Source organism: Oryzias latipes, chromosome 1, assembly GCF_002234675.1.
Source record: "Oryzias latipes chromosome 1, ASM223467v1".
Classification (NCBI taxonomy): Eukaryota; Metazoa; Chordata; class Actinopteri; order Beloniformes; family Adrianichthyidae; genus Oryzias; species Oryzias latipes.
In genome coordinates this window covers 12,363,223-12,378,824 of record NC_019859.2, presented here as the reverse complement: position 1 = coordinate 12,378,824, position 15,602 = coordinate 12,363,223, and the positions used below count along the sequence as shown (strand labels likewise).

General features: G+C 41.7%; 1 protein-coding gene across 1 annotated transcript in view; it reads right to left on the bottom strand.

Moving 5' to 3' along the window:
* The window catches only part of LOC101167176 (protocadherin-7-like), a 50,928-nt gene extending 36,940 nt beyond the window's left edge, over positions 1–13,988 (bottom strand). The window contains exons 1-4 of the mRNA XM_011474683.3: positions 13,543–13,988; positions 11,454–13,401; positions 9,177–10,335; positions 2,903–3,682 (exon numbers count right to left, since the gene is read on the bottom strand). Of these exons, the coding sequence (XP_011472985.2) occupies positions 2,903–3,682; positions 9,177–10,335; positions 11,454–12,874 (3,360 nt within the window). The 5' untranslated portion in view covers positions 12,875–13,401; positions 13,543–13,988. The remainder of the gene's footprint in view (positions 1–2,902; positions 3,683–9,176; positions 10,336–11,453; positions 13,402–13,542) is intronic.
* Between the last annotated feature and the right edge of the window lie 1,614 nt (positions 13,989–15,602).

Sequence of the window (15,602 nt, the reverse complement as noted above, 5' to 3'; positions counted from 1 at the left end):
TCACATTAGATTCATTAAATATAATAACTAAAATCATTTATTAACTAAAGTAATTCATTGCTTAAAAGGGAGTGGGAGTAATGTAATCCCACCCCTCCTGAGTTTATTTTTTATTTTTTTTGCATAGTTGCCATAATCTGGTGCTAATAAGATCAAGTGCTGATTTTTTTTTGTCAAGTAGAAAAATAGAATGCTTATTGATTATCCTCAGAAAATATTCTTTCTAAGTGGTTTGGATCAAAGGCAGATTGTATAAGAAAGTTTCTTATATTTTTCATTGACCAACCAGAGAGGCTCCAAAATTCCATTTTCCTCCATCTATTTCCCCAATCTCTCCTGCGCCCAAAAGTCTAAATAATTCCTGCACCCTGTCATCCCACATTCTTTTGGCATTACAATTCCTACAGTTGGCACATACATGTCACCTAATCCCCTCTACGTCTATCTCTCACTTGCACTCTTGTGAAAACCTCGTATGCCTTCATGGAATAAGCGGTACCCTCAGAGAAGTGACAGGAATCCACCAACCTGCACGAGTCGCCAAACTGTTCAAATTAACAAATTCTGACATGTTCGCAAATGCAATGAAGCACAAACACACAGTTTTTGACACATACACACACTCAGCAGTGGGTGAAACCACTGGCGGTTGGATATTTTTGGGGGGTTGTAGGAGGGAGTGCACCCCTCTTTACCAGGGGAGTTAATTACCACCGACAATCAATAATTCATTACGCTGTCAGTTTGTGTGTCTGCATGGCTCTGTATTGGTGCTGGCATGTTTTAGGAGCGCGTAAGCATGAACGCCAAACTCTCCCAGTAAGCACTTTCTTTCCCTGGCAATGGCAGATTAAGAGGATTGACTCCATAATGGATTAACCTCCGGAGTTTGTGTGCGCATGCATATGCATGCGTGGTGCTGCGTGTGTACGTTGAGTAGGATCAGAGAGTCCATGTATGAATTGATTAGCTTAAGAAGCTCCTCTCCTTCCTTTCTAATGACCACATCAGCATTTTTTTTCCTTCACAAGCTGGATAAATGTAGAGCTGTCTGTCAAGGAAATGAGACACCGCCCCTTTAAATAGGGTTGGCTGCCACTCAAATATCACTCATGGAAAGACTCCCCATGGACAACGGAGACCCTGCTGTGTCTGTGTGATAGATGGTGCCTGTGTCTTTGTATTATTGTGTGTGGGCAGAGAGGGTGAGTGACCGACTGTGCAGCATTTGTCAGCTTTGAAAAGAAAGTTCTCGAATAAATATCGTAATATCACGAATATATACATTTGCTAAATTAAAAAAACAACAACAAATAAACAAAACAGCTTGAAAAGGAAAACGAAAGCACAAAATGACCAATTACTCTGTCGGAAGAAACTGTCCGTTTATTTCCTCTGTGTCTGCGCTAACTTAACTCCTCAGGGGTTCATTCAAATGGCCTCACCCTCACAGGCAATCATGCGCATATGCACAAACACACGCTCTCATATCGTTCAGTTACAGTATGGGCTTGACTCATGTGCCTGATGGTGGATCATACTACACACAGCGCTTATGTTTGACCCGCAGCTCTTTAGCGCACACACACATTCTGGCGGAATGGTACAGTCTCACTGCTCAGAAGTTGAGGGGAGTAATCATGATACATGCATGTACAGTCTTGCATCTCGTTTATGAAAAAAACAAAAAAAACCTGTTAGTTGGTGTGCCCAATTGAGTGTGAAGGACATACGTTTGTAGAATAACAGTGAATGATGCTGCTGTAAGGCCTTTGAGCAGTAAAGACTGTTTAATGGCTAAAGGCAGTACCAAAGATTTTTACAGCTTGGTTGGTTTGCTTGCTATTATACTTTATTTATTCACTGTCAAATTTTCACTCATGCATTACTTGTTGGCCCAGAATTTATCGTTTTCTTTTATTTAGTCACATATTTGAATAGATTAACTGGATTAAAACTGATTTTGATTCTTTTTCTTGCGTTTTTTCTTAAATCTGTGCTGTGGTGTTTTTCATTTTATTGTGAAATGTACAGTGCTTACATTAGGTCTACGATGTGCAATAATGGTGATGAATATTTTGATGACTACATGACTTGCAATACATGAAAAAAAAAGCCAAACAAAAAACAACAAATACACAATTTCCCTTTCATTGCAACCGTTTTGTTTAAATAAAAGTAAACATAACTTGTATTAAACTCCAAATGACCCACGTCCACATGGGAGGCAAGCATTTAACATAAAAGGGCTACATCTGATTGGTCAACAAAGTGAAGGGTTCCATTCGATTAAAGCCTAAAAGGCATCATGTGATTTGGTAAATACTTCTACCATGAGATTTTTTGAGCTTGTTCAATTCAATTCAATTTTATTTATACAGCCCAAATTCACAACAACAGTCGTCTCCATGGGCTTGTATTGAAAGATTTTAGTAAACATAGTTTACGTTGTCTTTTGCCATGTGCATAGTTGATAGTGACCATAGTGTGATGATGATAGAGTTGCGGTTTATTGTGCAGGCCTAGCTTACAATACTTGTTAGGCCTGATTTCCTCTGTTTGACTCGCTGTTAAGTCCATCTATGTATTAAGATGGATCAGCAGAGTTCCCTTACAGTTCAACCAATACCTATCTTTCATATTCATTATTGTTTCCTTTTTTGGTTTTACTAGAGTTGTATATGCTTTTATTCTTACTCAACCTAGTAGGTAGTATCCTGAAAAACAACTTTGGTCTAAACCAGGGTTGTCCAAGGGATTTGGTCTTTTGGTCTAGACCAATTAAAAGTGGTGTAAATGGACCTAAAGAATAAAGAGGTGACTAAAGAGATATTAAAAAAAAAAACTTTTTACAAGAACAGTTGATTCTAAAGAACATTACATTACATCTCTGGGGTCCTACCTGCTTGCTGTACTTGTTTCCAGTCTGGCACCCATACTCGGAGCACTGGTCTGATCCTAGGGACATGGCATCTGCATTGCCACTAGCACCACTGCTGCTGCTGCTTGAGCCGGCGCTTCCCACACATCCACCACTGCCCACGAAGGTGTTGGACGGAGGCAGCTCCTGAACTGCTTGGTGCTTCTTTCCTTCCGCTGGGGGCGAGTGGGGCTGTAGATTCACAGCTGGAAGAGGTGAGCTGGATTTGTAGTGCCTGGCAAAATCTGGGCTAGACTGGTGTCTCCTGCCTCCACCCATGCGTGGGCTGCCTGGGTCACCATCCACGGTGCAGTAACGGGCTGCCAAACGCTCACTTGCGCTGCTCAAATCCTCCTCGTCATCGTCATTGACATGGTGTCGGAGGCCATTGACGGTGACGATACCACTATAATGCGATCTGTCAGACTTTGTTCCTCCTCCAGCCGCAACACTACCTCCACTGCGCTTGTCCCGCCGAGGTTTACGTCCTCGATCTGACCCTCCACCTCTGCTAGCCTGTGGCTGAGCCCCTGAAGGACTGAAGAAATCTTCTTCAGGTTCCTTCTTACCAGCTTCATAGCCGTTCTTGCCTTGAGCACCACATTGTCTTGCGGTGACCACAAGAAGTATGACCAGGATGACTGCCGCAGCTCCTGCCAGGACACCAATGGCTACACTGAGGGGCTGTTTTCCCAGTGCCCGCTCACTGTCTGGGTCCCCTGCAATGTCCAATGTCAGTGGAGCCATCAGGCTTCTTGCCACCTGCAATGAAGGGGGAAAAGGAAAACAATCAGGCGAAGAACGTTCCGTAAAACAAAATAGAACCAAAGATTGGAATTCTCAATAAAATATTACATAGTGGTTGCGGACCATCTAGAAACATCAAACGGCATCTTCATTTTAATTAAAGTCATTATTCTATTTAGTGTGGATGCTTCTTTGCTATTCCCAAACACAAGTATTTTCTAAATAAATAATCACTCTTGCCTCCCAGTTGCAACATGTCAAGTTGTGCTTGTGAATTTTGACTTTAGATTTTTGCATCATCAACAGGGTACAAGAAATGTTTGGATTTGTCCCTTTAAACTTAATTTAAAATCCTAAACGGAAACATTCATCACTGATCTTAGGAGTACTTAAATTTATAGATCCCTTCAATATTTAAGCTAAAAAATTGTTGAAAACAACAGTAGAATAATAGTCTTAATAAAACATACACTCAACTTGGATGGTGATCAGATAGCAGATTGTAACACGACACTCGACATTGGGACTCTAGACCTTTTGATCTGCAATGCTTTGCTGGTCACTTTGTTCATGTGAGTAATTATGTTGACATAAGGTGGATTCAAAAAGTGAGGAGGATGCTTAATGAGTTACTACTTTCTCACAGTAATAAAACTTGCAGGAATGCATGAAAGATGGATAAAAAGTAATACCCAAAGCTTTGAGAAAGCGAAGGACAATAACTTCAGTGCAAACTACAGCTTTACTAATAAAGCAGAGGATGAGCTCATATAACTGTACAATGAGAAATGTTTATAATATTATCCAAGACATATTACGCTTACTCATACAGGGCTACATTATTCACTTTCTCCTCTTTCTCAAAAGCAAAGAGTGACAATGTGTTATATTTCATTGTTTCATCCGTATCTATCTCTAGGCTAAGTTTCATTGTTAGCTGGAGAGTTTTGCTGGTTCCATTCCATTATTCAGCATCCACTGTAGAGGACCTCTGCCAGGCTCCCCTTTCCCATCAGCCCCACTGCTCGTCTTCTGCCTGCAGAATTCTTTGCCTTTTTCCATCTGCTTGCTGTCTTTGTCATTCTGCTACCCTGTACCGTGAGCTGCATTGTCAGACAAAGAAATAGGAAGACGGAGCACAACCTCATTTGAACACATACTGTATAAGACCCAGTCAGTGTGAGTGAAGGCATATGTGTCACAGAAAAGTGTTGGAGGGTGTGAACTGTGAGTCAATTCTCGTGTGTCTGCATGTGAAAGAGAAGCTACTGCTGCTCGTACAGTTGTATGCGTCACAGCCACTAATACCAACATTTTCTCAACCAGGTACAGCAAAACATATGGACGAAGGTTGAGGATACGTGACTAATGCTATGTTCACACCAGGTTCGAAAAAGGGGGGTTCAAGAGACCGTTTCAAATGAAAAGACTATGTAAACGCACATCAATTTGTGTTTTAGGCTTCTCTAATTCACGCGTCACTACTCAAGTTTCTGTCACAGTTTTTGGGCTCTACACAGTCATTGAACACTCACTGAATGCGTATCTGTTTATCCTCTCCATTCTCCAAGTACAAAGTTATCAGCATGTCACTGATGTGACAAGGAGGTCTCTACTGACCACACCACTGACCAAAGCTTGCAAAAAACCAGATTTTTTTTTTTTTTTTTTTTTTGTCATTGAAACGGGTTTAAAGAAAATTACTTGAACCTTTTTAAACAAATGAAACAAAACAAAAGAAAACACATCTTTAGATGACTTGATCTGAGGAGTATTTATCACCTTCAGGTTGCAGTGTGCCTGATTTTCAAAGCACCTCAAATGTTTCTAAATGACAAAGACGACACACAGTGTCTAAAATGTCAATTTCCTCTTCCTCTGACTCAAACTCGGCAGCATTATTAAACATAATTACCAAAGATGTGGTTCACCCAATATTGTCAGATAGAAACAACTGGAGTAATTTTCTACTGCGGTGTGGCGGCAGTTGAAGCCATTTCTGTTCCTATAATTGTGTCTGGCATCCATCCACCACTCAGTGTGACTTCATTATGAATGAGAAGTATTCTTTGTAAAATGACTTCTACTCAATTACTTTACTAAGTTCCTACCAAAAAATAAAACTGAACTGTGGACATTGTAATCAGTGATAGCTTTTATACCAGTTTACATGTGTTACACCCAGTTGTTAACTTCAGCGGTCCTGGTAACTTAGACTCATTAAAGTTAACTCAACTGGCTATGCTCTAATGGACACTTAATCGACTTTTCTTTTTATATTTTAGAGAACCATGGGGTGTTCTCGTTGTCTAGTGGTCAAATCCTATCGGTCCAACGAGTACTTTAGTTGTTTGTCTTTATTTAAAACCAGTGCCACGTTATCTCAGCATGAGGCGAGTCAAACCTCTCAGCTTGTGATTACAGAGAACATTTTCTCTTGTGTTGAAAGGAAGCATTAGGCTTCAAGTGTCATTAAAACAAGCACAACTCAGAAAGGCTGCAAAACACAATTTTCTTGCACTTGCATTGTGGATGTCCGGAAGAGCTACACACAAGTACCATACAGAAACGATTTTGTAGTTTAGTTTACAAGCGATAAATGGGAATTGTTCAGCATGTCATTACAAATTGTTATCTTTCTTTGTCATCATGTAGCAGTCTCTAGGGAAAACTGATATCGTCAAGACTTTAGAGGCAAAAAGTGCTGTTTTCTTAGCTCCTTGGAAGAAAAGTAATTCCCCACAGAGCTCCACACTGAAAAGTCCGATATCACAGCAGAAATAAACATGTTTACAGCTTAATAGAAAAAAACAAAACAACCTTTTGGTTTCCAAGTTAAGGTCCCCAGTCAGAACATATAGTATGAGAAGGGAGGGGGTGTTCATTATTGTGTGGTTTACAACAAAACAATCCCATCATCATACTTCAGAAAGCCTGTGGCAGTCTGCCACATTCTTGGAGATCCACGGCTCTTCTTTGTCTGACTGCTCTTTTCCTCTTACGGTTAACATCTCAAAGTTTGCAACCCTTTATGGTTAAATGATCTGCAACATGTTACATGGAGATCTGACACTTCAAGTCCTTTCACTAGGGTGACACCACAACTCTTTTAAGTGGGGATTCACGGCATAGACTCTTTTTCTCCACAACACAACATAACACAATTAAAAAACAAGTTTACTCAAATCTGTAAAGTCTTTTAGTAATTATCTCCTGCTAATAGGGGTGTAACGATTAATTTAAACGATTCAATTCATATAATTTGTGGTTGACGATAGTTTTCACAGTCGATATTGAATCTTTTTGAACGATCCACTTCACTGACCTAAAATTGATCTTTGGCCAGAAGTTCAACCAGTGTGACTCGGAGATAAATATTAAGTAAATTAATAATTAAGTTTATTAAGTAAATTAATAATTAATTTACATTTAATCCTAAATATTAAGTGTAAATTAATTTGTGTACACAAAAGCTAAGGCAAATCCATTCACATTTAACAAATAATACAATCAGAACATTAGAACATTCTACCATACTGTATGGTCACATGTGTTTGCAAAATTCAAAGTGTTTCCACACATAGGACTGTAATGATGCATCACATGTTTTGTCCGCTGTAACGGTACTTGGTCGTTTTTACGTTATACTATAAAATAAACCTACCGTACCTTAATCCAAATGGTATTTTCCAATATCAATATCAATTTTATTTAATTTTGAAGTCATTTCATAATGGTAGAGGTCGATTCAATTAACAGCCTGCCTCAGACAAATCAATCTAGTTGGATTGTAGGAATTTTAATTGATTTATTAAGTCTATTAATCGTTGCACCCCTATCTGCTAACATTTATAGCTCAACTGATCCTTTTTTTTATTATTCAAACAGGAAAAGGTTTCCATCTGCAAAGCCTGGTCTAAATTGAAGCACATTTTGCTGCACATAGTTCGCATTGTGTTTGGAGACTTATTTAGTTGCTTCCCATAAATTCTCACCAATGCTCTTTTGTTCAGTATTATAAAGTTACAAAAAAACAACACCAAAACCTCATCGGTAATCAGGTAAAAGAACCACTCATGACTTAAGACTTCTCAAATGTTCAAACACACTTCAACCTACTCTGTCAAATCTGGGACAGTTTCCTATCTCTTCTTCTGTTTCACCAAAACACTTGCCCCCTATTTATCTCTTTCTCTCTCAAGTATGAACACAACCACACCTAGTTGTCCCAGCTCAGATTTACACATACCATAAAAGGACTACTTCAGTAATAACAGTTATTTGGCCATTATGAAACTCTATGTTGAAGAAAGAAGGCGCTTCAGTATCTAAACTATAAAGTAGCAGGCATAGCACAGAGAAGCACAAAAACAAGTGGTGTGCACATAAAAAAAATATTATTTACACAATACTAGTAAAAAACTGCATTAGTGCAGGCTGTAAAAATAGTGTTCTTTTTTATCTCATTCTATCAAGAAAATTGGGTTTTTCGTCTGTTTAGTTTAACAGTCTACAGCCGTTACCATTATAAAAGACTGCCATATCTTGCCAATTTTGAATACAAAACAAAACAGAAAGACAGTTACAATTTCTTTCATAACCAGCTATGTGAAACGAGTCTGTACATATCTGAATCAAAAAAGTTGATTTGCAGTTATTAAAAGAGGAACAGTTTGGGGATTAGATGGCATCATTCAAATTGAGTGATTGGTAACTGAAAATCACGACTAAGGATTCCAAAAGTCTGTAGTACCTTGTGCAGATGTCCAGATGGTAATAACTGACACAAACATGTGTTATAGATATTTTCAAAGGTGCTGTCTGACACCAAAACCCCTGTAAAGCCTTGAAGACCCACTCCCATAATGTTTTGTTCCATCTGAAAGTGTCCCCAATGGTCTTTTTATCATAATTATGTGGTTTTACCCCCCCCCCCCAAAAAAAGATAGTAATTTTCTAGGATATCGTTTTTTGCACACTGGTGGTAGTTCAATAGAAATTTGTCTCTGAAGTGCGGGTGGGACCATTGGCAAAGAATAAGCCTGCCCACACTTCCTATCATCCCTTTAAAAAAAAAAAAAACTCTCACACCAGCAGCCTAACATTACCGGTGCAACAAATAAGGCGAGCAATATTGGAGCTATCCAGCTGTACAGCTCTGAGCCGGATGCCAGCTCAGACGAGGAAAACGGAGAGGTGCATGGATCTAATCGTCTACAAGTGGATGAATCAGAATGGAGTGGAGGAGGGAGCTTGTGGCCTGCCATTGTAGTTCCTACATGATATCTACAAGCTTTTTCCAACTATATTTTTTTCTCAGCTTTTGATTCATTTGAATAAAGAAATACACTGAATTGCAATTTAACCCATTTTTTTAAATATAAATGTCCACTTGAGAAAAATGCAAGAACATGTTAAAAAAAACCAAAACACAATTATTTGTCGGAGTGAGTCTTTCAGAAAAAGATGCTTTTTCATGAGTTAAAGCTGATAAAAGAAGAAAGATTACCTGTGCATCCACCAAGGTTGCATTTGCCAAGCTCTCATTTATGAAGACGTGCACCAGGGTTGTGGCACAGAGAGAGGGGATCCCGCTATCATTAACTCGAACCACCAGACGATGTAGACCTTTGTGGCGCCGCTCCAAAGGCTCTGCCAGTGTGATCACCCCATTGGTGTTTCCAATCTCAAACAGTCTGAAGGGATTTCCTCCTACTAAAGCATAGCGAAGGTCAGCATTTTGGCCTGAATCTAGGTCGGTGGCTGTCACAGTTCTGACAATGGTGCGAGCGCTGCTGGCGGGTGGTAAGAGGGTGTAGGATTCGTTGGCAGGAGAAGTGATTTCAGGAGCATTATCATTTTCATCTGTCACAAAAAGGGAGACTGTGGCTGTGGCTGTTTTGCGGGGCTCTCCTCCGTCCACGGCTCGAACTCGAAAGGTGTAAGTGGAAAGTTTTTCACGGTCAAATGATGCAGAAGAAAAGATCGTTCCAGTGTTGTTCTCTATAGAAAACAATTCTTCTTTCTCGCCGTCTCCCCCTTCCACCTTCTTTGTGTCGGCTCCATCCATCTCTATAAACAAACTAAGCTCTGCATTCTCACCTTCATCAGCGTCAGTCACAGTGACCATACCAACCGGGCTGTTGGCTAGCAGGTTCTCTTTGACATAGAATGTAAAGATTTCTTGAACAAACTTTGGTGCGTTGTCATTGCGATCTGTCACCTGGACAACAACAGTTGCAGACCCCTGCAAAGGAGGGATACCTTTGTCCTTTGCAATAACTCTTAGTTCATACCTATCTCGCTGCTCACGATCCAGGACCTCTGTAGCACGAATATCTCCATTGTCTGCATCTATGTAGAATGGGCCATTAGAAGCAGGATCCAGAATGTAAACCACTTCAGCATTCTTGCCACTATCTGCATCTGTAGCAACAACGGTGACCACCCTTTCACCAGGTGAATTGTTCTCTGCAAAGTGGACCTCCACGATGCTCTGGGCAAAAGCTGGGGCATGATCGTTGATGTCAACCACTCGCACCATTAGTGAACTGTTACTGGACAGACTGGGGCTCCCAGAATCTACCGCCACAATTGTTACGCTGTACTCTTTCGTAGCCTCGTAGTCCAGCAAAGCTGATGTATGCAAGAAGTATTTTTTCTTGTTCCTGGAAAATAATTGAAAAAAGTAAAATCAATAATTGTAGCAATTCCATAAGGAAAAAAACACAAGGTAGTTAAGCAACACTTTACTCTCAAACATACGAAGTCCACACAAGTCAAGGTCTTTGATCAAAAATAGTAATAAACTCATAACATTTGTTTTTCAAAATCTCAAGGTGACATCCTTGATTATGTCTTGTCCAACCAAATTCAATCAGATATTTTCAGATTAAAAAAGACAAAAAGAAAAGACTTTTCATGTTAATGTAATGCAAATGTTATTAAACTTTAAAACGGGTAAAGCGAGGAGTTCCCTTCCAATTAAAAAGGAATTAATCTTTTAACATAAATTACCTTGTGCTAAATATAGACTCAAAGATCTTCACACATGTCTGCAGTGATCCTGGGAGTGACACTAAAAGGCCAAAAAGCTGCAACTGTAACATTTTAATCAAATTAACTTATTGATTTTCCAAAGCCCCCTTCTGATTATTGCTTCTATGAGTTTCTTAGACAGGGAAAGCCCTAAATTCAATAAAACAGCTAACAACATTGTGCAGGTCACACAGGAGGTGATGGCAATAATATCCCTAAAAGGGCCTTGACTCGCCACCCGACTTTCTCTGCTCAATAGCCTCTGGCAATTCTCTTATGAGTGACTGAAGAGTACTGACATTTGGAGCGTGTGCTGCTAAAATTATAACCAAAGGGTAAAACTATCCACTTGAAAGAATATTTACTCAAAAGGTTTAAAGTTTCTATGACTACCCCAAGACTCTGCAGTCTCAGTGGATAAATATTCTTGCTTCAAGAGTCAAAATATCAACTTTTAAGAAGGGACAAGTGAGGTTTTTTGATTTATGCATTTAATAAGAAATAAAACTGTGATGAACTGTCAGTCCAATGTCTAAATAGCTTTGAAGTAGTGTTTCAGGGTCACAAACATTTTGAAAAAACCTTGAAAAAATACTAAATTTATAGGATGACTAATTTTTGGTTGTTTTTGTTTAAGTACTTGATAGCCTTTTGTTTCCAGCTTTTGTCGATCCAATGCAGATATCTTATTTGTAAATACTAAACATTGTATTGATTAATGTAAATGATTGCTTTTGGTTTGACTTACTTGTCCAAAGCTTCATCAGCAGGCAGGGGTGGGAGGACTGTCTCTCCTGCTGGTTTCAGTGTGAATGGAACATCTCCTACAACTGTGCAAGTCACCGCCCCATTCTCTCCTTGGTCTCGATCCGAAACTTGAACCAGTGCCACAGGTGTGTCCACCAGAACATTCTCTGGGACCAAAGCCGCTCCATCTCGAACGAGGATCCGTCCAATCTTTCTTATATCTACAACTGGGACGTTATCATTTTCATCTCGGACGGACAAAACTACAGTGGTGCGGTCAGTCCGGGGAGGTTGGCCCCGGTCCCTGGCTGTGACTGTGAATCTAAGTTGGGTCACGTCTTCTCTATCAATCCTGTGTAGAACGCTCAACCACCCGGTTGCCTCGTCCAGTCTCAGGAGCCGCCTGACAGATTCAGTGGCGGCTCCAAAGACGTACTCCACCTGCCCGTTGACCCCAATGTCGCGATCTGAAGCTCTGACCTGAAGCACAGGCGTACCTGGAGGGGCATTTTCAGTGATCTCTGCTTCATAAGTAGACCTCTCAAACTGAGGGCCATTGTCATTGACATCAGTGATGGAAACACGGAGCAGAGCTTGGGAGGAACGTGGAGGGTTCCCTCCATCTCTAACCCTGAGTATGAGCTCGTAAGAGTCTTTCTGCTCTCGATCTAGTATGCCCTTCACAATGAGCTGTGGTTGCTTCTCACCATCTGGGATATCTGCCACTTGCAACTCAAACACACTGCTTCTAGCTCCTCCTCCATTATCTCCACTTCTGCCCCTCCGGTCAAGTCCATCCACTCTAGTAATGGGGTTTCCTCCTGCTGTGCGTTTCGCTGCACTCGACCCCGCTCCATTATCCTGGACAAGCTCATATCTGTCAATGCCATTTCGTCCAAAGTCCCTGTCTGTTGCAGTGGGGAGCAGGTAGAGCGTTCCAATTGGGCGATTTTCCTCAACTGAGAGCTGCAGGACAGGTGAGGAGAAGGAAGGTGTGTTGTCGTTGATGTCTGTTATGACAACTCTGCCTTCCAGCAAGTCGACCCAGCTCTGCAGGGGTCCGATGACTGACACTTCAAAGTCCAGGAAACACTCATTTTCATCAAATATCATCTGACACTGGGGGAGCTTCTCCCTGTCGATGCGCCGGGGGCCTGTGGTCAGCTCACCTGTCACATTGTCAATTTTGAAGTACTCTGAGCCGCTCTCCAGGGCAAAGGTGACATCCTCGCTGCCCGTGCCTGCTTTGAGTCCCAGGTCCACCGCCACGTTTCCGATTTTTACATCTGGCGGGCCCTCCTCCGCCACCCGGTACCGGAGAGCTGAGTCGGCAACCGGCAGCTGAGTCAGCAACTGCAGCAACAAGACCACGAGGCGGAGAGCCTGCGCCGCGGAGGAGTGCACTGCACCAAGCCTCTGCATGGCTCCTTCTTCCCCTCACCTCTCCTCACACCTCCAGCTTTCCAGTTGTGGCTTTGTCTGTTATTTATTGTTGTCTTGTGGTCGGAGGTGCCTCACAGCGTGGGTGTTTGATTTATTTCTCTGGATCGCTCTCTGCGGACTGCCGCCTGAGGTCCGGGGAACAGCTTCTGTACTCAGCAGAGCGGGATCCTTCCTTTTCTTTCTTTCTTTCTTTTTTTACTCTCCTCCTACTCTCTCTGTTTCAACTTCTACCAAAAATAATTCTGCAGCCTTTGCTATAGTTCACGCCATAACGACGCAAAGAAATCCATCACGCTGCGGAGGAAAGGAAACGCGTAAAAACTAATTCATGAACCTGTGATTAATCCACGCTACTTTTCATCTTCTCCCCAGAGTGCAATGCTGTCACAGACACGCTCGTTGGTTCACAATGCCATTTGGAAGTTCTTTTTTTATTCCAGTCACATTTGGGACAGCAGCTCTTTTTTTCTCACGTTTTTTCAGTTAGAAACTGCAATGCAGCACCACTACACAAAGAAACGACAGAGGGACAGAGAGAGGGAGAGAAAACACTGCTTAGTTTGTGTGAAACTGAAAAGGAATAGCTCACATCTTCCAAAAAAAGAATGGTTTTCACCAAGACATGATCTAACTGGACCTTTGCTTACCTTTTTACCCTATTATCCAGCTGCGCTTCCCTCTTTTTCCCGCAGTGGAGCAACGTGCCAAGCAGCCAGATTCCTTTACTCAAGTTGTAAGTGGACAGGAGTCTCTTAAAAGCGACTTTGACGTCTTTGTTTTTAGACAGAAGAGGCAAACGATGCCTCAGTTTACAGTCCCGAAGTGTAATCCAGCGCAGTCCGTGCTCGGGATGCTTCTGTTAGTGATGGATCGAGTTGTAGATGCGTCTTTTTTTTTGTTGCTTCCCCACCTCCTTTAAGAGTCCCGCATTCACTCTCATTCCAGCGCCTCCTCCTGTTCCTCCTTCTCTTTTCTTTTCTTTTCGCCTCTCTTCTCACCTGCGCTGTTCGGGACGGCTGCTACCTCCAGTCTCCAGCGATGCTGCAGTAGTCTCTCTCCCTCCTCTTCTCTTCCTCTGTCACCCTCCCTCCCTCCTCCCTTTACTGCAACATTTTCCCCGGCCACGTAAGTCGATCGCTGAGCTGTAACAGGAGAGGCAGTAGAGGCGGTGTTGGGTCGCCGTGCGCGCGTGGATGTCGGTTAACGGGCCCCCCCCCCCCCCCCCCCATCCCCATACACACACGCACCTCCTCTCCTGTCATATATAGAAAGATTAAATGTCTTTGCTGTACCGGCTGCATGACAGCTCCTGTTGAAAAGGAAAACAATATTCATAGAAAGGACAAAGAGACGCGTGGAGGAAAGTGTGGCTCTGATGGCAGCATAGTAGCTTTTCTGCTGGTGCAGCTGTTTTGTCGGGACACGTGGAGGTGGAATTATTCTTTAAAAGCAGCACAATTTGTCTGTTCAAGACGTTTTATTAAAAAAAAGACCAGAGCAAAAAAACCCTCACATTTAAAACAGTTTTAAGTAAAAATCTTTTAACTCAAGCGTAAAATCCACCTTTCCTTTTTTCTTTTTTTTTAGATTTTCCATTCAGTTTCACACATGTTTATGTTCCAGTCAGCAAAAGTAATCAGCACCTTAATGCTGAGCTGGATCCTCCGCGCTCTGACCTGCTCAGCGAGGAGCGCAATGCAGCATCGCTCTGCTTTCCTTCAGCAAACCCGCGTTTTCCACGCGCCACCAAAACCTCCGCATATCTAATTTTCACGCAAGTCATGTCCTCCTTTTGAACAGCCAGCCAGACAAGAAAGCAGGGAGACCCCCCCCCCCCCAACTGCACACCCAACATAATGTTATTGACGGAAAGCGCTCTGTGCGCCCATTAGTGAACAGTTTATGGCTGGAGGAGAGTAAACAAGGACTGACAAACTGCAAGAAAGAGGTCAGATTTTGTGTGTGTGTGTTTCTCCCCTCTCCACGTGAAGCTTTCCGTGGTTCTCCACCTCCGTTTCTTTTGAGCTCACAGAGAGAAGCGCAGCTGAGAAGATGTTGCTGTGCCAAAGTGGCCACTTAAGATTTCAGAGGCAGCTTTTGCGCGCGTCCGCACGGGGCGCACACACGCCCTCTGTTGTTTAACCCGAGGGGGCTTTTATTTCCCTCCAAATCGTCTACAGAAATTCCACCTGAGCTTGCTTTCAAGGAAAGAAAAGTGATTTGCTGAAAAAGGGGACAAATTTTCAACAAGCCAGACAACGCATTTTTCTTATTGTTTGTAGAGAAAGACTTAATCAGACTTAATCAAAAGTTAAATGTGATTTTGGCAATAAACGTTATAGAACATTGTCCAAAGGTTGGATAAATAAACTTCCTTACTTGAATTTCATAAATCTAACTTGTAACTTCCCATATTGTCAGTCTTATAAATTTATAGCAATCAGTGGGAAAGGTAAACATTTTGTGTTTTGTTCTGTTTTAGTACTTTATCAGAAATTGTTTTTTCTGGTCCTGGTGGTTTCTTCGTCCTCATTTATAAACATTGACTGTTACTATAAATTCATTTTCTAAAAATCAGCTTCATGCACTCCACCCCAAACCGGGGCGCTCTCAAGCTCTTATACTGACTTCAAATCATCGAGGCTTTTGATTCAGCAGAGCAATCTTCTATAGTTCCTGCAAACGTTGATCAGTGGACATGATTTGC